This window comes from Daktulosphaira vitifoliae, unplaced genomic scaffold (genome assembly GCF_025091365.1).
Source record: "Daktulosphaira vitifoliae isolate Bord-2020 unplaced genomic scaffold, ASM2509136v1 Scaffold_1, whole genome shotgun sequence".
NCBI classification, from domain to species: domain Eukaryota; kingdom Metazoa; phylum Arthropoda; class Insecta; order Hemiptera; family Phylloxeridae; genus Daktulosphaira; species Daktulosphaira vitifoliae.
In genome coordinates this window covers 8,930,553-8,957,729 of record NW_026099572.1, presented here as the reverse complement: position 1 = coordinate 8,957,729, position 27,177 = coordinate 8,930,553, and the positions used below count along the sequence as shown (strand labels likewise).

General features: G+C 27.9%; 1 protein-coding gene across 1 annotated transcript in view; it reads left to right on the top strand.

Annotated features, from left to right (window-relative positions):
- The first annotated feature begins 300 nt into the window (after nucleotides 1-300).
- LOC126910238 (probable serine/threonine-protein kinase cdc7) overlaps nucleotides 301-27,177 on the top strand; it is a 38,406-nt gene continuing 11,529 nt past the window's right edge. The window contains exons 1-3 of the mRNA XM_050692611.1: nucleotides 301-564; nucleotides 17,013-17,084; nucleotides 26,222-26,271. Of these exons, the coding sequence (XP_050548568.1) occupies nucleotides 17,036-17,084; nucleotides 26,222-26,271 (99 nt within the window). The 5' untranslated portion in view covers nucleotides 301-564; nucleotides 17,013-17,035. The remainder of the gene's footprint in view (nucleotides 565-17,012; nucleotides 17,085-26,221; nucleotides 26,272-27,177) is intronic.

The following is a 27,177-nucleotide window of genomic DNA, read 5'->3' as shown; positions in this document are numbered from 1 at the left end:
CATCTACTTACTCACAGTATTCGTATCAACATTTGTACATACGATTACGAATAACAATAGACTCGGTGGCCACAGCACTTGCACCTCATCCGCCTCGGAATTCTTTCTATTTTTGTGCGTTTTTCTACGTACCCCGTCTCGCCTTGACCCGGTTGTACTGAAAAAATCTTCTTGACACGATACTCCAGGAGAAGTCAGTTTTTTCTTCCCTAGACGCCGTACAAAAGTGGAGGGGCCCCGGGAGAAAGGAAGACGACACCCTCGACTTGCAGAATGAATACGCGCCGTCGTCTTCAAACGCGCCATTCGCGTATGTAAACGCGTGTTGGCAACACTATACGCACACAACCGACACAAAGTCTCTTTCTTCGATACTGTGCAGATACACACGCGCGCGTTTTAATTTTTACTAAAATATCGTTAATCAAGAAAAAATTCGACTTTATATAAGTATACAGGAACACCAAAAGTGTACAGAGGATTGTATTAATTTAACAATCGGTTGGGTTTGTGGTAAAGGATATTCTGTCAGCATTTCGTTTTAAACAAAGGACTTACTGACCGGTAAGTTGATACAATTAAATTATCAATAAATAATATTAAGTCTTTAAAGTTCTCATAAAAACCATTAATAAAAATACTAAGTTTTTATATTTGCTAAAAAGAAATTTTATAAATTAGAAAACGCTTTTGTTATGATCAAAATGTAATCATAAATATTTACTATTTAATGGTAAACGTTAATATTTTAAATCGAAATTCAACTATCGAATTGTAAATACTCCAAAATAGTAAAATCATTATAATAGATTAAGCAAACGATAATTTTTTTTCTTATTGGTAACTAATAGATAATTTTAGTGATACGAAGGAAAAGAAGTGGTTGTATTAACCAACAGATAAATTATGTATATATTTCATTAGGACCGCATATGGAAACATATTAAAAATTGATAAATTATTTTCCTAGGGTATGATTTTTTAGAGTAAAATTATTTAAGAATATAATCTTCTAACACTTAGAGGAATGAAACGATCGTAATAGAATCAATCAATTGTTATTTATGTTTGATGCAGTAAATACTAAATAGTCTGTCCTAGATTATCGAAGCGTATTGTTCTTTTCTCTATGATTTCGCTTTGATACAAATATTATTTGTGTATTGTGATAAACTAATTGTTGTGTTTGGCCACGAACTATACTGGAGAGAATCGCGGCACGACTATTATGGGCACGCAATAAGAGCATCAAAACCCCGTGATTTAAAATCATCATGTTTGAATTATACTTCTCGATGGACGCATACCGTACTTTCAGTTTTTTTTCCTCCAGCATTCAATGTAAAGTGCAAAGATATACAATACGAACGACCTTTGTAATTAAATAGTTGTCCACAAAACTATCCTAAGGGTTAACAAAACACAATTGTTAACATGATTCAATTTAACGCATTATCTGATATAATCTCTTTCGACTTCACTTTATAATCGAATATAATTTCGTAACCCTTTGGCCATATTTATATTGTGCCTAAATTACGATTGTTGTGATACTGAATTTTTCTCACTTTCAGCAGATGTTAATTCAAATCTCTACATCATTTAAATCAATTTATAAATAACAATTGAAAATGTTATAACATATAGCTGCAAGATAAAAATATCCGAGATTATATAAACTTATGATTTAATTTTTCTATTTTGATTCTGAGATACTTTTTAACCAAAAAATAATCCTTAAAATTTTATTTTGTATACATAAATTGCATTAAGGATAGCAAACTTTTCACATTAAACACGTGACTCAAATAGTTGTCAAAATTTCTACTATAAATATTATTTAACAAAATATTTTACAATCATAATTTAAATGCTGAGAACAAATAGGTTCTGAATTTTTTAAATATTTTTATAGTTATATAAGTTTCTAATAGTAGTATGGGGTCGTGGTGCGGCGCAGCGAAACATTCAGTCATCGCCTTAGCGCTGATGTTCAGATGCGCTATTTGCTGTTGGTTCCCGGATGGGTGACCATACGGGAACTTTAAAAGTAACACATACCTTGCCCCCATACTGGTTCCCCAAGCCATAATGAGGGGACGTCAGGTCGACAATCGGTGTAAAATTCCGTCAAAGCGTTAAGGCAGAACCCGAACCCAATTAATTGGTATAAAAACATGATGATGATAATTAAATTATAGCTTTAACTTTATCTATAAAAATTATTAAAATAATTAATTAACATTTTTACGGAAATCTAAATAGTTATAAATAAATATTAAATTGTTAATCGCAAAGTCTCGTGGAAAACAATTTACACGGGGCTTCTATTTTTTAATTCAAAAATATATATATATTTTTTTTAATCTTATTTAATTCTCAGGGATCTCCAAAAGCGTAGGGTTTAGTACGGAGACGCATTACACATACTCATTGCGCCTGCTCTGAATTCAAGAATTTCTCGACTCACGAATTATTATATGAACAAAATTGAATGCATTAACACACTTTATAAAGTCTGTTAATATTATTGACATTTTTCAAAAATTAATTTTTACATTCTTGTACTTTATAGCGATTAAGTATATTTGTCATGTTTAGAAAAATCGTAAGTTTGTTGCATAATGTGACTTATTGTTCATGTAATTGACACAAATATCATCCTAAGAAAACGCAACACATAAATACTTACATATTTTTCCATTAAAAATTACTTTTATGTGGTTTTAGTAACCTAATTACAATTTTTTCTGACATTAACAAAGTAATGTTAACCGATTGACACAAATTATGTTTATTTTATATTTGTATCAAGTTTTATTGTGTCACTATTATTTTACCAAAAAAAAAGTACTCCATCGTCGTTAATTATTCTTAAAAACAAACTATTTTATGGGTATCACATTAAATTTGATTATAGAATAGTTGAATTTCTTATGTTGATTTCATAATTTACTCAAATCTTAAGAATGCTCTTTTAAGTTGAGTAATAATGACTGTCCATGTTGGATAAATGGTATACATAATTTGGATAAAATCCAAACCCATTGTATTAAACTGGAAATAGGATAAGACGACGAAACCGATAGTATTGAATTTCTGGCAACACATTCGTCGTTCGAAATTCCATACATTATGCACTTTTTAAACGGACAATGAACCAACTCATAGGATAGACCATAAGTATTTTACTCGCTCACCCTAATGAAAAATGTACGTCTATGTAACAATAATTTTTGTCCGTTCTAATCTGGAGGCGTGTAACCATTTGGACAAAATAATTGCTTCTTATGTTGTAACATATATTAAATACTTATTTTTATCCTGTTTGAGTTTATATTTTTTGACAATGTCCATTTACCATACCCCAGGCTATTTTATATATATTTCTATAAGATAAATCATCCCGCAGTATATAGATTTCTTTATCTACGGATACGTTAAGTAATAAGCATTTCACTAACGTGCTTCCCATCATGATAATTTTCCAATGTTAATTTTAACCACTACAATATTTTTCTAGTTTATCATCAGCTTTAAACATAATGCGTATTGCCTAAAAGGAATAGTTCATTGTTAATAACAACAATTGCCACTTGTTCATTAATGTCTATAATGATTAAAATGTGTATCTTACTGTTTAAATGATGTGTTAAATAGAACAAGTCTTTTATCCTATTTAAGTTCAATATTAGTTAACAGCATAAAAATTAATTATACAACAGCTTTTTAATTATACTAATAGGCAATCGACTTGTACATAAAATTGACCTATACCATATTTACTGGAGCATTAAAACAATAGGCCAAGTTGCATTATTACAAAAAATATGTAAATCTTAACTGTCCATCATATTTTTAAAACTTATTTCTTTTATATAAACAATTGTAAAAGTAGGTGAAAAATCTAAATTAGTTGCGTTATTGAGTTTTAAAACATAATTCATGAATAAATTTATCCGCATCTCTTGTATTTTCAAATTATGTAATGATTACTTTACTCTTAATTGTCAATCTAGTTTATAGTTTTTTTTATTAATTCAGTATTTTTTAAATATTTATAAACACAACATTTAAATTAAATTTTTTTTTTTTTATCGCTTGGGGAAAAAAACTTCAAGTAATAAAATTCTGTGTTCAGTGCGAGAGCGTATTATTTCATTAAAGTCAAAGAAAATGAAACTAACGTTTTTTAACTTATAAAGTTGATTTATTTATACTAGTAGATAATGTGCAATATTAAGATTCAATATATTATTGGACTATATCTCACTATTTCAACAACTCTTAACTTAATCGCCAAATATCATTAACATATTACTATTTAAGAGGTTAAATATGAAACTAATACACAGATACTAGTTGAATGATTTATCACGGCGCCTCTACATTGTATACTGTGATCTCTCATGAGGTTATATCACTAAAGTTACAACGTGACTTAACTATTCGCTGATCGATAATAATTAACATAGTTACCTATGGGTGGCTTTATAAATATTAGATAATAATATCCACTTGTATGTAAGTAAGCTTCATAAAATATCGGACAATGCATCCTACAGTTAGAAAAAATTACTATCTAAAAAAGGTTTTTTAGCTAAACAAAATCAGTGTCAACTCTCTATCAGAAAAGTCTCATCAGATATAATTAAACAAACTAATGTTAAGTGACCTTTGTGTGTATTTTTTAATGTTATACTACCAATCTAAATATCATAAAATGGTTTTTTTTCTATTTTCATCTTGATCAAAAAAATGTTTTTTCAATTCTGTGGAATTTGTAGGTACTTATGACCTTAACAAAAATCAAAACTAAAATAAAATTTCAACGCATATTTGTTCGATTTTTTTGTGTATAGTAATTATTAATTAAAATACATTAAACGCATACTGCACGGTCTGACACAACATCGTCGTGACAAAACGTTATGTGTCCACCCGCACTGAAGGATTTCAATTCTACGTCTATAATTAGTGCAAGGTTTTTGAGTTGAAAACTGTAGTATACGTTTAATTTTTATCTTAGTATTAGGTTTTTTGTTATTGTTATTGTACTTTCCTCGCGTGTAATTAATAATTTTGTTTTGGTGGGGTCATGTGTATTCAACAGCTGGGGTTGTAACGGCCTTCAGCCGGACCTCATGTCGTCTATGAAAGTTGCTGGAGATTCTCTCACTTGGACGCACTAATGACATTTCACAACAGCCGACTGCAGAAGACTTCTTCGGCGCTAATGTTTACTTTTGTTTAGACAGCCGGAAAAAAACAACAGCGATACCCAATCGCCGAGAACCACGCTAGCTTGAATATTTCATAATGACCAGCAAAATACACAGCGTGTACAGGAACATATTAAAAAGAAAACAGTGTTGTTACACCACTAACGTAATGATAGATATACATGAACTGCCCGTTTTGAAAATGGTTCTCACCCGGTCACAATGGTTTTAACCAGACTGTGAACAACATTACCTTTATTAATCCGTTTAACTGTGGCGTTTGCGTGCATCCATCTGATGGACAGTGGTCGTGTTTGAGAAATCAGAATCATTTGAACGACGTATTCGATACAGTAACACGCAATTGTTTGTGCAGTGCTATTACCTACTTAGTGTATGTGTACCAACCAGTATTGAACCAGACTGATAGATGATGCGAGAGATAATAATTATTTCAACTACAATAGTACATTTGCGTTTGACATGAGCGCATTGAAGAATCCCAACCGGTTTAACGTGCCACATTTAACATCCCGTCGGTTTCGCTTTCCGTTTAGTAATCTGACTTCTTAACTAACTTTTTGACATGGAGATCAATTATGCTTCAGTTCACGTGTAATTTTTTATGTTTCAAACTATTTTGAATATTATTAATACCGAACGTTTGTAGCCTATGGGTATTCCAAGTATTAATATAGTAAAATAAAAATGTATTCACCAGGTGCATGTGCAATCTATTAAATTACGAGAACTAAAAACGAAACTGATCAAAATTAGTCATGGACGTGGTGAGATAACAAGTGACAGCTTGTATTTTTCTCGGAATAAGTTGATCAATTAGGAAACTCTATTAAAAATTGTTTATTTAAATTTCCTTTTATTTGGAACTTAATTCATAATTGGTAATTACACCATGTGGGAAATGCACACTAAATAATTAGCTCATTGTTCATGCAATTTCATTTATACGTTGAGTTTGTCTTTAAGTCTATGCAAAAATCAATGATAATTATATGTTTTCAATAATCTGTTACGGTAATTGTTTATAATTGATACACAATAAGAAGTGTAATGTATATTATAATTAATGCACACACATGCAGTCACTCATAAAAGTGATTAACACTGGGTCACGCTTCATCGTAATTTTTCAAAGACTGTTCGTACAACAGCGGCTACTGCTCGTTTATGAACTAACCGATCGTTCAGGTCACCACTTCTCTTACATTAAATTGAATATTATTACCTATACTGCGCTTGTATACACACATAGATTTAATAATAATTGTAATAACGTTAAGTAATATACGCACTAAACGTGATCGAAATTCGTCGTTCATGACCCATTTGGTCCATTAAATAATAATAAAAGAACGATAGACATATCTGGGTGTACACAGCAAACAAAAAAGTCTGGTAGAAATAAACGTTCGTCTTCTTTTTCATGCGTACATCAACAATGCGGTCGTCTACCGAAAATATCATTCAGAATAATATCAAACAAGTCTAAAGTAATACTAACATACATTTGATGGTATATTCTTGAATTCGCTGAACCACAAAGTCCTCACTACTATACAAAGCCTAAAAAAAGTAGCATAACACTATTGCAGTGATTTGAATAGTACTTTAGTAAATAATAGTTGTACTGGTTTTGTTGATAGAATTTGTATTATACTAAAAGAAAAGTTTCATAAGATACGCACTTGGTGTAAAACAATTTTTAATAAATGATGTTAACCTATTATTTATTTCATTTGATATTGGAATAATAAAATAAAGTATGACATTGTCAACTGATTGGCCCTGATTATTTAAATAATAAAGTATATATATAAAATAGCATTTTATGTGGAATTAGATCATTTTCAAGGCAATTATCGAAGCATTAAGTATGAGAGTGTTTTTCATTAATCGATAAGTGATCTTCAATCTTAATTTTCTTGTTAATGGTTTTCAAAAAAAATCATTACAAAATATTTAGACCGGAAGTCTAAGCGTTATGAATGTGAAAACGGGTGCCAGTCTTTATCACTTTTTACATCGGTCCATCGCGAGACTAAGAACAAAAGCCATTAGACGTCCCGAATAAAAATTATATTCTAATTATTACTGTTCTTATGATGATCATATTAATAATCGTGGGTATGCGAACGGATGTACGTGGTCGTGTAAACGAAGGTCTTATTTACGTAAAGATTACAATAAAAAAGAACATGATAAAACTCTTGTTACGCAGTAGAGATGTAATTAAAACGCGTTCGTTGCGAACCGTTCACGTCGAGTGCCAGGTGACCGGGTACTTAATAGTATAATTTATCATTGTTAGGCCATCAAGTAGCTACAAGACACTGGCCAAGCAATTTTAAAATCATTATTATCAGTCGATGACATTCCTGCAGTCGTACCGCATCCATAAACACATAATTACTTTATTATTATGTTATCGTTTTGTTCTAACAACATTGCCACAGTTATTCAATCCACACGCGGTACATAAAACGCTGACAGAGTGTACCGTCCATGACGGTAATTAATCACCTCGCGACGACTTCTACAGTCACAATATCAGACAGCTATGAAATAACTCAGTAATTTTTTACTTCGGATAAATTGTACCGGCTAAGAGTAAAAAACCAACAATACTTCATTGATATTGTGTACAATATTAATCGCTCTTAGTATTGTAGTAAATAGAACGGTCACGTTGTAACGGCAATAACAATTAAATGGCTTTATAACAATACTTGGACATATTTATAGCTACTTACATTTTTTATGCTCAATAAGAAAACGCCACTTTATTATACTCTATAGAGTTTGGATTGGTTTGAATCAACACAACAATAAGCAAACAATGATTTATAACACATCTAGATGGAAACTTCACCATCAGTGAAAACCAAATACAATTAAAAACAATATCATTGTGTTTGAAAATTAATTCTATAATAATTGAAAAAATTGTCTTAAACTGCAACTTTAAGACTGAAAATCACATTTTCAAGTTTCAAGCTTGACTGATTGTTTTTATTTTCGTTAGATCAAGTAACGCGTACCTTTAAACATATTTCTGAGATGCAATTTTAAACATTAGAAAGTTTAATGATCGTTACATATCTAGATGTTTCGTTATAACAACATGACTTATAATTTAGCTATCACAAATAAAAACAAATTTTGTTAAAGTAACAGTCTATTTCTTTTAAGATGAATGATAGCGCTTGGAAAAAAATTACAATCCGCATAAATTCATTTTTATGATACTCGAAAGTGACATTTTAAGGAGATTATCATCTTAAGAATAAATGGTGGTGACAATTTGAAAAAAAAAGTAATAATAATGGTCATACGGAAAAAAATTGTATCTCCAACGTGAAATATATTATGCTTTTATATTCCAACTTAATAAAACCAATAAGATTTAAGATACAACACTTGATAAAAATCGATTCATAGATATAAAGTCTGCTTGATGATGCCACACACCAGAATATTATCTGTAAATGCAGTTCATGTGCAACATTTTTTGGCTATATTCTTGGACATTGACATTGAATGCCTGAACTGTGACGCATTAAACTTCTGACTAAAGTAGTCATCGATATAACCGAGTTTAGTATTTCTCATAACTAGGATATCGTAAGAATACTAATCAATATTAATGTAATTTATTCCCATGCGATTGCGTCACAGCAAACTGGATTCACAACGAGTCTCCGACATAGTGCATCTGTAAAAAAAAAAAGAATTTAAAAATAAACGTTACCTAGTTTATGCCATTATATGACATTCCACGCGGCGCCGCAAACAAATACATTTAGTGATTTACAAAAAACGAGTAATACTCTATTACATAAATGGTAAATTTTTTATTTTCTGTAGAAACATTTGAAACAACATGAATTTAATAAAAACCGCTTCTTTCGGGCAGATTTTCATTTAGTATTCTATTCCAGTTATTTATATGCAAGGAAAATAAAATTGGCAGAGGTTAAGCATTATAAAATAATTCGCTAGATTGTAAAACAAAAAATGTCTTGAGATGTAAGGTATTCCGGATAAAGTGCCTTTAAGTGAACATCACAATGGGCTTTTAAAACTAAAATAAATGTTCCGTGTTAGCAAATCCATCACAGGAACCCGACTATTATAGTAACTCATTATTGTTTACGATCTCAAGCCGGCAATCGTGTAATTCATGATCGGTTTTGCTGACCAGTAATTTTACACATGTCATTATGGTTACTTTATCGTAATTACGTATTGCGTGAAGGGTGTCTTTATTTGTTTAACATTTTGGACAACAGCGCCTCGATAAACAAACGGTTTTTACCGATTTTACGGTACGGTTGCTCTTGCAGCGTTGGGTTTAATTAAATAAAGCCCATGCACGATCGGTCAATTTCGATTTTAAGACTATACGGCGACATAATATACTTTTAAAATCACGTACTAACACTTAATAATATTCAACGCGCCGATTACATATACCTTTTATTGTAAAACGCGTGATTCAGTCCAAAGAGTAACCTTGGGGATGATAAAAAATCTAAATCATTAAAAATTTTGTGAATGTGTCAATTTTTATTCACATTTGGAGACCGTGCACGGTAAATATCCTTGAATAATAGATCCGGTAGAGATTGATTTAAAAAAATTGTATAAAATATAAAATCACACACACTGATAAATAACTAATACAGTTCTTGTAATAGTCACTAAAAGCTATTTTTATTACCTAAACCGTATTTTAAGTAAATTAAACATTTTTTAGTATCCTATCGAGGTTTTTATTTTCTGACCATTTTTACTGACGTATAAACCAGCTCATAACTCATTAGTACTCGTTATTCATAAAATCACCTGTGATCGATAGTTTTAAGTATCACTCATAAATTTTTATAAGCGAAAGTGAGTTATTTGCTGTGAATAAAAATTAATCACAATAAAATGTAATTATTATTGTAGCGGAAACCATAAAGTTCCTCAGTTTTAACAAGAAACTAGAATAATCCATTCTCTCATAGGTACTGTCATTTTAAAAAACAAATTACTGTCGCGATTTAATGTTAACAAAATGAATTATTTCGCTAACTACACTTCCAACACACTTTAGAATAGACGAGTGTTTTTAAACTCTGACCACTTTATCTATTTACTATGTACAATCTGTGCACCAAACTATGAAAAAAATTTAAACTTTCTACACAAACAGGAAATGCATTTGAACAAACAATATTACATTTATTATTTATAATATATTAATATACTATATACTAAGTATTACAAACTTAAAATTATATTTATTGCATCTTTTTCGTTTCCCAATTAAATAAATAATTTAAAATTTATTAAAACTAATAAACTCATCATCGTTCACAACTATTCGTGGTTAACAATAATTTAACAGAATATTTACACCGACTGTAAGGAACCTCTTTATGTCTTAGGGAAACAGTAAATGGGTAAGACCTGTGTCACTATTAAAGTTCCCGTGCGGTCATTCATTCAGGAACTTACAGCACTGTAGGAGACAATCGAATAATCCATTACGCCACACAATGGCAACGTTTATTAATTCAAGTTAATAAACTAAAAATTAAAATTATACTAAGGTTTTAAAATTAATCATTTTTTCTATAATTTAAATATGATAAACTATCGAAATATATATTTTAATAAACTATGTATAAATCCTTAAAGAAATGCAAATTATGAACTACATAGAAAAGTGTTGGACGTTGTAATAAACGTAGGCTAGCCTTCAGAACTGTCTAAATATGAGTAACTTTTATACAAATTAATAACATTGAATAAAACCTATTGTAAAGTAATTAAATACACATCCAATTGTGCTTATTATTGTGAGAAAAATGTTTAATTTTAGGTTGTTAAAAGTGTTACAGATAGCTTACTTTATACTATTTTCTCAGGTCACGTCATTCATTATCTAATTAACCTTAAGTCGATGATGCAATAACATGAGTGAAATCTTAAAATTTTCCTACAAAAATTAGTTGCTGTGATTTATAATACGGGTGTACTATCTTCATAATACTATTATGTATTAAGTTTAGTACTATTGTTGTTGTTATTATTATTATTACATTTTTTTTAACTTTTATTATGATTAATATTTGTGTATTAATTTTATTTATTATTGGGCAAATTAATACAAGATCACAAAAATCATTTTTTGTTTTGTGATATAATTTTAATGCGGATTTATTACATAAATCCGTAAAATAAGAAAATCCTGACACAAATCGTGACTTTCAGTAGAAATATTTATTTACTGGTATTATAAAAACTTATTATCGTTTAATGGAAACTTCTTTTAAAAATTACTCGCAAGTTTCGAATGGGATTGCCTTTAATTTATTTGAATTTTATAATTATCCTTTAAATTAAATCTTTTAATTTTATTGTTGGAGCCGGAAACAATTCAGTTGTCACGAACAAAATCGTAAGGAGTAATTGTTGCGCAGTAGAAATCAAAGAGACGTTAGATGTCATTACAACAAAATGCATTACTGTAACTTATTGGTTAGTAGAATAAAGAAAGTCACGGCCCGAAAGCAGTAATAGGACCGAGTTGAAAGTTTAGGTGTTAGTTGGGCTTATTCGGGAGTTCCATGTAAGTGTAGTTGACAAATATTAATGAGAGCCAACTGAACGACCAGTATGTGCAATATTCGCAAAATCGCATATTTCATTGACAAACGTCATTTTAAAGTGTTATCTTTCTTTCCTAAAACACCAATTGCGTGTAGCTAATAGCAGTAAAGAGAGGCGATTAATTCGATAATGACTTCGGGCGTCAGTTGTACGCGTTCCGCAGCAGTGATGACTCTATTATAATTAATTTGTCAAAGAACATTAGTCAGAAATCGCACACTGGGTCAACCGAAAGCCGAATAACAATTTGTACATAATATATTGTTCTGACCCGAGCACTTCCTGTATCTTATCCAACAGCGCGCGACCGTTTTAACACAACTCAAATAACGTTCTTCGGCGTACAATTGATGACGTCGAGCACATTGCATTAGTTACCAACTATGTTGATTTGGAAATAAAAGATAAACCAGTCTGCATTAAAGGTTCTTCTTCTTTTTTTTTTTCGTTCAGCCTGACGCATATATTCGCAGCCGTACATTACAACAACACTGCGAACATTGTTTTCACTTTTAACCTGAAATTCTACAAAAAATAAAATAGCTACAACGGATATATGCAGATTACCTACACGTGTTGTATCGTACAAGTACACGAGTGTGTACATCCCACCAGCGCCCGACTCATCTCTCTTCTCTCACGCCAACGCAATCGTTTTCCTCTCGATTCATAACGCAAATTCCTCAGACCTATTCCACCGGTCGTTTCAACACGGCCCGACGCCGCACTGCGTTCTGTGTGAATCATCACATACTACATTTAAAATGATCACTGAACATAATAACATAATACAATAATACACGGCGAACAGAGCGTTATCATATTTGGCTTTCTCTCTGGGTGCAAGTGCACGACCGTACGGCGACAGATATAGGAAAATTCATTTTGAATCATTACACATCATTTATATTTGTGTGACGGATATCAGATTTCACGTCAACTCGTATTCGCAATTGCATTTGAGTTCCCATGGAATAAGTTTTTATACATAATACCGTAATTTATGTTCCTAGAGCCTAAAATGTTCAACTAACGATAGAGTAGACAATAAAAATAATAAGATTATGATTTTTGTAATTTTCATTTAGATATCAGTACACTGACCAGTTATTAACCGAGTATTTTAATGTAAGTAGGCAATAAAAAGCACAACATTTATGATTTTGTTAATAATCTAATTACATAAACAACGCGTTCTCTAGTTTAAAGGCTATTTGCTTGTCCTAATTTTCCAAAATATTAGAATTCCGTTTTATAATCGAAAATGTAACAAGTTTTGTACTGGCGATGGTCACATTGTCGATGTTGGCATAGCGTAGAATGTGTTGTTTGTTTTAAAAATTAGCACTATTGCTGTTTTCCCTTATTTTTACCCAAAGCAGTTTATAGACTGTAATTGACCAGGTGTATGATATAATTGGTAAACTCTGCGTAACATCACAGTCGATACGCCCGTCTGACGGGATCAGTGACATCGGTCCGCCGCTTTGGTCGTAAAGGTGAAGGTCGATTACACAGTTTACATATTGTAGGCATACAAATAAACTCGCACGTTAAAATTAACTCTATCGTGTTCTTCCTTGTGTTCGTTTAACAACTTTCCCCGATATTTTTTTCCAACCTTTATGCATAACGTCACTTTGCTATTTCGGTTACGCAATTACAACCGAAGATGATACTAAATCTGGTTGTTACCGAATGACGGAGCCAAAACGCATGTTCAATAAATGTACGGCCCATATTCCTCTAAACCAGTATACATCTCTTAGCGACTGATTTAGTGTTGAATATTAAATAATTATTATATTTTCCAATGTAATAGTATAATTATACGATGCATCTTCGAAAATTGCTATTTTATAATCAATTCTAATTGAGTATATTACGGGAAAAAAATCACTATTTTTCAAATGGTCAACCTTGTACCTATAATTTTTGCTAGTTAGTCTTGTAAAATGTATGGTCAATATTTGTTTGAAAATTACAATAAATTATTCGTACAAATGAATAGAATAAATTTTATACTTAAAGGCAAAGTTAAAACTAATTCCTTATGCCAATTTTATAATGATAATAAATTTTAATACGTACTTTTTTAACTCATGGTCTGTGTGAATATTTTATTTCATTAAAATATTTATGAATCATTAAGTTATGAAAATTAAAAATCAAAACCTTTCGGTTTAAAACTCTTTAACAGCTTTATTGTTTTAATAGCTAAACCGCAGACATATAGACACCTACTAGTTTCGGTTTGCTTTGTCACGACCATATTAACCTACGTGTAAATATTCTGCATAATATTGTTATATAATTTTAACAAATTGATTATGATTGATTGTAATTGATGATTAGTCTGTACAAATATCATTAAAAAAGAAAGTGGAATAACATATTACTAAAAATGATAAAAATTATAAATATACAAATATAAAAGTTTTAACAATAAAATTTATTATTTCAATAAAAAAATGATTAATTAAAAGCTCATTCAAATATCAAATAAATTTTTTATCAACAATAAATTTATAAATAAACAAATAAAAAGTTTTAAAATTTAAATGTAAATATATATTGTTTCTTTTAATAAACAATGTTATTATCACTTAGTAACAGGAAAATAAATCTGCGGTTAATATTATTGACTAACTGAATTTAAAAACATCCTCACTCCTGATGGAATAAAATAAGAAAAAAAAATTATTTAAAAAAAAATTTCTTACATTTTTGTTAACGTGTTTTAATTTAAAATTACTTTTATAAAGAAGAGTAGCGTTCAAATAATGAGAACTGAAAATGGTTTCCACATATTTTAAATAATATTGTGATTAAGTTAATTTCAAACACTTTTTTTTTTAATATATAGATTTAAATTTGTTATATACGGGTACAGTGCCATATTTTTCCCTAAGAGGGTAAGAAATGATTAGTATATGTTATAGAGGCAAGCACAATTGTAATTTTATTAATAAAAACAATTTTAGTGATAAATTTATTATTTATAAATGAAATAATGATAAATATAAAATACATATAAGTAACATTTTAAAATTAAAAATATAACCATATGGTACATATTAATATTTTATCAAATAATTTTTATAATCAATAGGTTAAATATGAAAATAAATAATAATTTTTGGTATCGTATCAATGTAACTTATTATATATATATATATCTGTTATCAGTCAACGGCCGGTTTTTAGATTAAACTCTCCAATAGTCGAGGGCAATCGGGTTTTAAAATTTGTTTTAAACAGTTTTCACCCCCTTTACCAACATTGCCACTACCCCTCCTGTTTATGTTCATTAAATGTTATCCTTCAAGTTATATTTTACTGTAGCATCATTAAAATACTTTGAATGTATGTAAATATTTAAACGTTTAGCAATAGCATGACGACTGACATCTTTAAATCTAAATATAATCTATTAGTGATCTAGGTCATATCATTTATCCATATCAAGATCGAAAAGTGAATCGTTGTTTACAATAGTTTCCTATTATTTAATCCGTATTGTATTTTCTAATAGTATATTAACAATAGAAAATATTCAATGATACTTACTAAACCATAACCATTTTTATTACTCATACATCAACTATGAAGATCTTATAAATCTTCAAATAAAACTATGAATCTAAAACTTCTTCACAATTCTTCAAAAAATATTTAAAGTAAAACTGATTAAAATGTATTTTCAAAGAATTTCAGTTGAATATAACTTTCAACATTCTATAATAATCTAATCAATGTACATAATTTTATAAAGAATAAAATCAATTTGTTAAATTATATATTTTTATATACTCCTCTACTATATGTATATTTGTGTCAACAAAATATCTTTTTCAATTTCATATATGAATTTCCGTACTCCACATGTGTGTGATTTAAGAAAACACGATTGTACAAAATCAGCAGACCCGGAACATAATATATTTTCTTATTTTTCAATCGTCACACCGTCGAAAAATAATACGTTCTCTGGTATTCATCTACTATGAATAAAATTCTAACTAATTATTGCCCAGTCGTCTCGCTATTGTTTAGTAGATGAACCGAAATCATCAGTCATATATGTGACATTAAACAAACAAAAATTTGTATAGTGCAATTATTGTGAGTTTTGCTTTTTAAACATATTTATTGTATTATTTTTAATTTTTTAATTTCTTTTTAATATGAAAATCCATTAACACTTATTATTAATGGTTATTGGGCAGTAGATTTATTTTCACGCTACTACTTTTATATTTTTATAAATATTGGGCGAAGTCGATCAGATAATATCATTTATTGATTGAAAAAGTTGTAACATTTATATAATAATTTCATGTTTCTTACGTCCAATAGTAAGAACCTGCAAAATATTATTAGTTTTGTATGACAATTATTGGTATGTATACAATTTAACTTTAGACGGTGAGGAAAAAATCTAATTTATATGCATTTCGTATAAAATAAAAAAATAATTCCTCTTTTAAATAATTTTATGATACGTTAGATTACATAAATTTATAACCAAATGTATAATACAAGAAAAACAACTTATAAGTCAGTATACAGAGCATCGATATATTAGTTGAACTAGTATTTTATTGTATTGATTTAACAAAAATATTTTCTTTACATTTTTACAAATTAACTATGAATATATTTCCCAGGTAGATAAAGAGAGAATGTTATAAATTAATAAATGATCTTATAAAATCTTAAATAATTGTTTCAATATCAACTTCATATTAGTTTGAAGTAAATTAAATATTTTTGATTTTCTTTGTGATTGCGCAACTATGAATCTTTGCGTGTGGCATTGTCCGTGAGAAAACGGAAAACATAATATTTCGCTCCAATTTCTATAGAGGTGTTTCCCCCAAACACCTGCAGTCATGTCCGTTTCCAATCTCCTCACAACTTCTACTGTCGTAGCATTGTCAAAGAATAAACCACAACAGTCTTCAAGTGCCGTTACTGAATTCATCGTGTTGTGGTATTTTTATACTTCAAATGATTTGTTTACATAAATAAAAATTAATCGCCTATCTAATTATTAGAAAAGTGGAAAGATATGTTTATCGATTATTCCTTTATATTTGTTCACAGTATATTTTCACTCAAATGACAAGATGAAGCGCAATTGGATTATAACGAACCGAACAGCATACTTATTACTAAGTAAGTACTTCAAAATAAGATTATGTTGTATAGTTTCTAGAGAACACTAGAATAATTCTCACAGTAATTATAGTTTATGTAACTAATTGAGTACAAAAAAATTTGATGTTTTAAATAGAAAAAAAAATATTTAACCAACTGACTCCTACTAAAATAGGCTTACTAAGAAAATGAATATTTGTTAACAACTTTTAAATAGTATTTTGAAATTTATTACACTTTAATATAAAGACTTCAGATGAATCATAGATTTGTTTATTTGGTCTCTAAGTATTTTTTAACTGTGTATTAATCCTCTCGCCTAGGTATAAATTGCTAATATCTTGAAAGTACTGGTCTAAAATGTGTTATCGCCCCGTCATTTTCTGAGTTAGATTATTTTCTAATATACAAACTGAATAAACAATGTGTTTCCGTTAAAAAAAAATTAAACTAATACTATTTTAACAAAATGGAAGAAGGAATAGGATTATTTTTTTCTTTTTAAAAATAATAAATTGTAGGATTGTTATAACTTCTAAAAAGAAAAAATTATATTTTGTCTTATAATTTTGAAGATATTGCGTGAGACATATCGACTGATTGTAGTCTTAAGCAACATATTTATCATCAAATATCTCATCCTAAAACCATCAAAGTAATTTATGAATACTTAAAGTCAACTGAATTAGAAATTTTTTGTAAAAGGTCGCTTATGACAATTAGATTGCAAATAGTCGTATTTAGTGAATAGCAATATATATATTATACATATAAATTCCATAATTTTTTTAACTTATTTTAAGTTGGATTAATCTAAACGTTAAAAAAAATTAATACCGCAAGCTAATATTAATCATAACAAAATAAATTAAGGGAATAGAAGTTCAGTCCAGTTATATCATAATATATTGAAATTTAAAAGTACTCTTGAGTATTTTGACAATTTTGTCTAGAAATTACAACAATTAAATCTTCTATGACACCAAACAAAATAATTTATATTTTTTAGAAAGTAATTGCTACAAAAAAATTTTTTTAATTCGATAGAAAAATGTTTAATACATTAAAGACGTTTAAATAATATATTATTGGTTCACACTTTTCTGCTGAACATCGACATGACATCACTATGTAATTCTCAAAAACGTTTAGTTTTATAAATTACTTGGAATTATGCAATAACACAATTGTAAAAAAAACAAATTATTACACCAAAAGAAGATTATACACTTACGTTAGACCATCAAGAATGTTTTGAAACTGATTAATCACATAATATGAGTTACTATTTACAATTTTTTTTAACATTTACTCAGTCATTATCATATGAGTATAAAATAAACTGAAATTTGTCACCTCGATTACATAGTAAATTTTTTATCATTGGTCAAAATTATTCATTTTTAAATAAAACCTAAGGCGAAATGGAATAACATCGAATAAAATGAACTTTATTGCTATTTTTCAAATTAATCGAGCAGTTGAGATCATAAAATATGTCCACGGTGATGATCGATGATTCACTGAAGGTGGTGTAGGTGTGGTGCTTTTTGATCAAATAATAAGACATATTTTAATAATTATTCCTATGTATAAGAGAAAGCATACAATAAATAAACAAAATAAATTCATTTGGTCTAATCACGGAGTATCAAATTATACCTTTATTTCGTGTACATTTTTAATGCAAACTTGATGTAATATTACTCAGAATACATCGATAAAAGTAAATTTCCAGCTGTATAAAAATAAAATTCTAGTAATTTAGTTAGCCGAATATAACTGGAAAATACTATTTGTTGGTTTTATTCGACACGGAAGAAGCGTTACAAGCATAGACCAAAAATAACGATGTGATGGAAACATCAACAATTATTGTTAAACACAATGAATGAAGTCAACATTTTAGAACTATGTAGATTAACACATGAACAAGATATGAACTCGTTAGTACTTATTCATCAACCTTTGGTTTTGTAATTTGCATGAACCAAAACAAAACAAAATCAGCTACCAAACAATTTCTAGCGGCTTTGCTCTAGTCTATGCCTTGAAAAGAAAACGAATATCTTCTTTGTAAAAACATCTTTCTCTGAATTTCTAAATAATACAAAGCAATAGTAATTATATCGGTTAGGTATCAATTAAGATGCTTTTGATTCCATCGATTGTCAAACTGTGATCAATCTAATTACTTGACAATGACCGTTATAAATGAACAACATCGAATGATTTTGATATATCAATAGTTTAAATTATTGTTAGTATATTATTGAGACATTACTAACAACAAATTCAACAACAGTAGTACGTTTGAAAGTTTTGAATCAGTGTACCGACTCTATTGTAGATTTCTAGAGATGAATCTAATTTATATAAAAACGATTTGGCTGAAAGCGTGAGTAGGTAGTTAATATTACTAGCAATAGTGACAAAAACTAGAAAGCTGAGTTGATCCGATGTTATGACTTCTAAAGACTATTCAATTAAATTACCAAATAGGTTTATAGTTTATAAAAAAATACAATAGCCGAAGACAACATACCGTTATCATTTTTAAAAACGAACAATTTTGCTCAGGAAAAGTATTTTGCTAATGTTTAAAATTTGAATTATTGACTTTGAAGTCACTCAATCATTAACGTTTGAGTCATCTTTACATTCTTACTTTAATGATAAAAAGAAGCGGGCTATGACTTTCACAACATTAATTCAACTTTAATTCGATGAAAAAGTGTACATCATAACTATTTTACTTGTGTTAAGGTAGCCTTAGGAAAATTTTTAATATAAAAATTATTATGCAGTTAAATTTATGCGAACATTATTTAAATAATATTTACAGTCCAATTTTTCCTTAAATTAAAATACGGAATACCAAAAATAAAGTAACTATCGATAATTTCATAAAAGTTACCTTGACATCATTTAAATTCACATAATACAAAAATCCATTCAACCGCATCATCTCTGAGTAACAGATGAAACTTGTTCGCCATAGTTGATCTTCAACGTGAACCTCACCTGATTTATTCGTACAATTATTTTTAGAAAAATCTAGATGATCATTATCAGTGAATAAAACTAAACGATTGCAAAAATTATATTTATTCGTGTAAAGTCGACGGCCTCTTCTATCTGTTGCCATGTCTTCTAAACGTCTCCATTTCCCCGACAAGGTCGCGTCGAACATGAGTTCGTTTACTTGATACACTCGTGTCTAAACCAATGGCGATACGTTGTATTTCTAGTATTATACATGCTGTTGTTATTGTTATCATTGTTGAGATTCACCTAGTTGCACTGTAAATTATACTATTAAAGAGTTGTGGTTAGGTTTATAACTTTTTTTTTTAAATGTACTGTTCTAATTGTTCATTATTTTGGACATTATTTGAATGTACATCAAAATTAATTATTTTTAAGACTAAGTAATAGAAATATAATAATTTTCTATTTAAATAGCTTATTTAATATTGTCGTCTTCATAATATTTTTAAAATACTGTTCATATTATAATACATAATGGTAACAAAATAAATCATTTAAAAGCCTGTTTAATTAATGACTATAACCATAAATACGACAATGTACCTATTAAATAACTTAAAAAACAGGTTGTATAGTTTATTTTACACTTAATTACTCTTTAAACTGGCTCTTTACTCTTTACAATTATTTATAATCACAAATCAGTCAGGAGTCGTTCATTTGGATACGATAATTAATAAGTATTGTCAAAATACATTACTTTACATTTGTATTTGTTAGTTGCAACCATTCAACCGATGTTATTTTAGATTTATTATATTCGTATTGATTTTTCTTGTCATGCTAGTAGATTGCAGCTTTATAGCGCGCATAAAATATGTAATTTAACTGGATATTCTTTACTGTTTGTCGTTCTGGAGCATTCAAACATATGAAGTTGCTAGAAATAGGTATGTATCCAACAATTCAATGTCATGGTCATTAATCTTCATGTGTTGGTCATGAGTAAAAAAAAAAAAAGCGTTAATCTAATAATATAATAAAAACTCCAATCACAATACTAATCATTAATTACAAGAATGTTATACAGTTTCTTATGCATTTTAAACATTAGTCGACAATGTAAAATATCTATATCATTAAAATAACTTTAAAATCAATCTGACTTTCTAGAATACTTCTTAATCAATTATAAGGTCATATATGTTTTATTCACTTATAAGAATTTTCTATTATCTAGAATTTTTTGTTTCCAATGGCACTTAAAACACAAAAAAATCACGAATTTTATTTACATTAAACATAATTTTACTGCTTACTAATTTTATGTTAACACACTTCATTTTATATTATTTTGCGAGCAGAGAAATATAATTATTATTTTTGACTTGGTAAATAGAAATTTATGTAACATCTAGAGGATTTTTTATTTTCATATATGACTTCATCGTCCATTCTATTGGCTCTTCAAAAACTCAAACGCCTACCAAACGCTGTCAATCTGTTGAAATTACTTGACATATTTAGTTAAGGAACTTTAAAAATTCCATATTTATTTTGGCATTTGATAATATATCCTGTGTCTATTTATGCTTAATATTTCATTGATTGTTATTTGTACATGGTTCAAATGATAAATAACTCGCCCTACGCCGATGACTGATACACTGTCTTTACAAATTTTGGACAATTGATCTGATCCAACCTAAGGCGTCAGCTATGAATATGCGTAATGTTATAATGTCTCGTTTGGGATTTATCTCGATGGTTGACAGATCACTTGTCCTACGTGGGAGATAAAACTTGTATATATTTTATTATTATATATTACAAGTGAAAGCAGTGTACTTAGGGTTATTAATTATTGATCAGCGTTGTTGACTTCTTTATTGCGCATTGATGTACCAGCGATTATAAGTCATACGAACCGGAATTATTCGTCGTTTTTAACAAAAATCTAAATTGCATAATAGTCAATAATATTTATAATATATCATACTAACCAATGTAACGTACCAGAGGCGTTCGCGTATAGTTTCGGTCAGATTTCCTTCCTCAATAGACACGTTTAGAAGATGTCCTCATTAGAAGCATGTATTACAAATTTATTGTTGTCGCAAGCGCTTCCTATTGTGCAAAATACTGACTACTTTTAACTTAGTAGTTAGACAAATATGTAAAACTATTATAGCACTGGTAGCTCGTTGTAACTTATTACTATATATTATTCTTTTTTTGAATAAATTATCGTCAAAACAAGCCGGAACGAGTTTCAAAACGTAACAATTTATTATTTACAAAAAATGTGTAATAATAATGTATAAAAAATATTGCAACGATAACGAGTACAACGTGAAACCATTGATTAGTTTGCACAAAGTAATTATTATGACAAAATTATTTCCAACGCTTGTAACCACTATCACGGTAATAATACAAAATTATAATTACTTTTTAGACAGTAAATCTATGGTCGAATTACAGTTATTGATAGTTCTACATATACGCCCAAAGATAATTGTAAGGAAATTTTCTTTCAATTATCTTAATGCAAGTTTCCCAATTAACATAGACGAAACTAGATATTTTATTGAATGAGCATGCCCATCGAGGTAAATTTGATATATACTGTGTGCTTAGTAGTTTTCATGAGTAAAAAGCATTGGCGAAATTAGGGGTGAGCATCTCCAAAAATCCTAAAAATTAATTTAAAAATATATTTTAAGGGAACAGGGAAATTATCAACGGTCTCCAAGTTTTTTTCTTACTATTATAGCGGATGGGAAATACATGTAAGAATGATTTTTACTATCCCTTATAGTTAAAGTATTACCATATCTTTACAATATAAGTATACTTATCATGAATGATTTTGACCTCTATCCCCTAATACATTTAAAAATGCCATGTGGGTAATTGTGATGAAGTATTTATTGATATATTGTAAGACTGCGAAGGAAATTTTATTACATAACCTATTGATTCTTTTATTAGTAAAATTAATATTAAAACTATCTTAATAATTTAACATTTTTTAACAATAAAGATTACAATAATAATTTCAAACTAAAGGCCTTATTAGCCTAGGCCATGACCCAGACGGACCAGGCCGTAGTTCCGCCTAGGCCAATTAACATACACAATATTCACTAGCATGTTTTTAATAGACATGTAGGGTACATAATGTATTTTATTTCTTCACTAAATATTGAAATAACAAACTTCGATTATTCTTATAAAACTTAAAATAATTTGTAAATGATAAAATTATAGATAGATAACAGAAAAACACGAGAATTTACAATGTATTCATTAAAACATCTATTGGTAGCTAGAATTATAAATATTTAACTTCTTTTGGGGAATTATTTAACACAGCTACACTATTTAAATATGCTCAAACCAACTGACAAAAGGAAATATAAACGAAATTAAGAGCATATCATTGTACCTTTATCACAAATAAAATTTTCACTATTGATGGATAACTTTGATTAAAATACATCATAGTTATATTGTTGTACACAACAAACTAAGAAAAATGATGATATTGCCATTTTTTGTACGCTCAAAGGAAGTGTTTCCAAACACTTATAGTTTTTCACTATTAATATTTATTTAAAAAAGAATGAGTCATTCATTTTATAATAACTAATAATTTCTAAATAGGTTATTCAAATAGTTGCTATAAATTAAAAATGATACTGAATTGTTACAAAAGTAAGATCACAACAGTATATAATACGAAATGAGTTTGTGTTCAATAAGCATAATAGATTTTTACTTTACTAAATATAATATTGTATACACTTAATTAAGTACATTTTGTAAATACGAATTATTTTGTAAAATAGTCTAAAATATTAGACTGTTAATTTAAGTTTAAAATAAATAAAAACACAAATTAAAACAATTTTATACATTAATAGTACTTGAAAAGTACAAGTAAAAAAAAATTATAAAATATGGACTATAACAGCTATAGATGAATTATTATTAGATATTTGGGTCATTTAAAGTTTTACATAATTAAAATAAAAAAACCCAGTACAGAGTGGTCGCAGCACAGTGATGACGTGGCATAGTTGGGTCTAGTATAATGATATCTGACAATGAATAAAATCACTATTATAAAAAACGCTTCGATGCAAATCTGTTAATAGTGTTTAATTTTAAAAAATTAGTGGATAACTCCAAAAGCTACATGATCTCATAATTCCTTATTTATATCCTAACTACAAATTTTATAATTCATAAGTGTAATATTTATATATTATATAAATATATAAAGGGATATGGTTTTATTTAAAAAAAAAGTGTGTCGAAAGAAAGAGGTTTATAAATAGTATTTATCATAAAAAATTGAATTGATCCATATATTATTCAAAAAATTATAGCATTTTAAAGTAAAAAATATAAAATCGAGAATTTTCACACGAAAATAGCATTCGGTAGCCATTTTCACCGTGAAGACAAATTAAATCCGTAATTTTTTTTTCCAAAGTATAGTGTACATTACATTAGCTTTAATTTAAGATATATATGTCACAGTTTCCGGAACACTTTCTAAAGTTATTTTTTTGTAAACAAGGTTATCATTTTGAATCCTCCCTTGTGGGCAGGTAAAGGGTCAAATTTATAAAAAAAAATATATCAAATGATAGGTATATACTTCATGTATCTATATAAAATAAAAATTATATCGATTTTGTCTTTTTTAAAAAAAATTATGGCAATTTTAAGTAAAAAAAATTGAAAAAATGTCGAAAATTAGCGACTTTTAAATTTGTAATTTTTTTGAAGATTTCCCTCATTTACGGGGAACAAAGAAAATTTTTCAATTTTTGAGTGTTATATCTTCGACTAGATAAATTTTGTGATCTTTTGACGTATCGTTGAAAGAAATCGGTTCGGTGAGAGTTGAGAAAAAGTGGTAACAGACACAAAAAAATTAATAAATAAAACACATCATAATAAAGTTAATACCTTCTCAGCTTCGCATCGAAGCTAAAATTAAAAACAATACTTACATACTAGTATTGAATTTTAAATATTAGAGTTGTTAAATATTTTATAGTTAGTCGTTAATACTAAGAATTTAATAAGATAAAAAAATATATTTTTCAAAGCATTCATAAAATTTACTTATAAGGATACCTAAATATAAAAATAAATATTTGATAACTAAAACAATATTATCTTATAAAATGTACTGGAAATTATGTATAATGTTGTAACAATTTAACCTTCAATAATTATATAATTTGACGGAGTCTTCAAAATGATTATTAAATAATATATCTAATGATAAATACATGTACAAAAATACTCTATAAGCATATTTCCACTCAAAGATTAAGAATATGTTAATTTAAACATTTAAGATAACAATAGTATTTCGTATTAATGAATTAATTTATGAGATAGTTATGGTTCGCTAACTGTGACATTAGTATAATTAAAAAAAATTATTTTTTAGGTTTTAATTTTTGCTATTCACTTAACAGTTTAATACAAAGATTATAAAGATAGTAAAACATATGGAATAATGTTCATCTTTGAATTTTAACCTCGACTTTCCAAATTTGATTGCAAAATAATAAAATTATATTGACTGAAATTTAGTTCATCACTTTTTATATCTATTAAAACGAAGATCAATCATTTTATTAAGAATAATAACAATTTTAATAATGTAATTTTAATGGATATAATTAGGATAGAACGAATTCAAAGTACATAATATTAAATCTATGAAGTTTTCAAAATGTTTATTTTGGACAACTCTGAAGCAATAGTAATTTATGAATAATTCATATTACCTATAGCTTAAAAATAAAAATGAATGTATTGCAATAAAACATTTATTTGACTATGTTTTCATAATAGCATAATAAAATGATGGTAGGTGGGCGCCACTATAGATTAAAAATTCGCAATGATGGTTAACATTATATTTTAAATTAAATCGAAAAATTCTTAAACGAATTTTACTTAGATTCCATATAGTCTTGTACTAAATATTGTTACATTTTCTTTACTCTACTGAATTGATTGACCCACAAAATATTTGTATACACTTTAAAAAAATCACTTCTATTTGATTTACCTGAGTTGAATTGACAGCTATAACTAGTTTATAATGAAATATGTTCTGTTTTCAGCTCTTGCTGTTACCGGAGTATTTGGAGCTACCACAAAAAACGTTGACCAGGTAAGAGAAATTGTATAAATTACTCTAAAGTATAAAAAATGTAATCAATTGCAAATTACATCCAATACTAATATTAACGATAAAGAAAATTATGCTCTACAAAAACTCAAAAGAAAAATTTTTGATAATTTTTGCATTGTTGATACTGCAGCAACTTCAATAATAATTATGAATACCTAATTTATTAATGATTAAATCATATTGAAATAGCTTTAGTTACTGTATTGTTTTTAATGGGTTAAAATGGGTTCATCCTATTACCTTAAATATATATTTATTATTTATTAATTTTTATATAAAAATTGATGATTATTATAAAAAAGGCAAGTTTATAAATCATAATTAAATATACAATTGACATTATTTTTTCAATTTTTTAATGACAAGGATAATATATAATTATTTCTAATATAAGTAAATATTAATTTTTAATATTAAAATATCAGTCTACAATTAAGTTGGGTAATTTTTTTTTTTTTATATTTTTAAAATAAACTATAAAACTGCAACTATTATGTCATAAAACATAAATCCTGAAAAATTGTCTGATATAATTTAACTAATGAATAATGCAACGTGTGTAATCGGCGTATCTAATTTAATAAAATTGTAATTCTCATACATTAATATTGATTTACTTTGAATGTTTATTTAAACATTTATCTATTGACAGCTATGGACTAATTAAAAAAAATTAATTACATAAAGATTATAATATTTGTATAATGTATTTCCAATTCTAATGTTTCAAAGTCTTATAATTATTATTCTCTGTGGCAGTATATTTTACAGTGAAATTTGGATAATTCTGATATAATTTTAGCTTCAATGCGAAGCTGAGAAGGTATTGGTTTTACTATGATGTGTTTTTTTTTTTTTTTTTTTTTTTTTTTTTTTTTTTTTTTT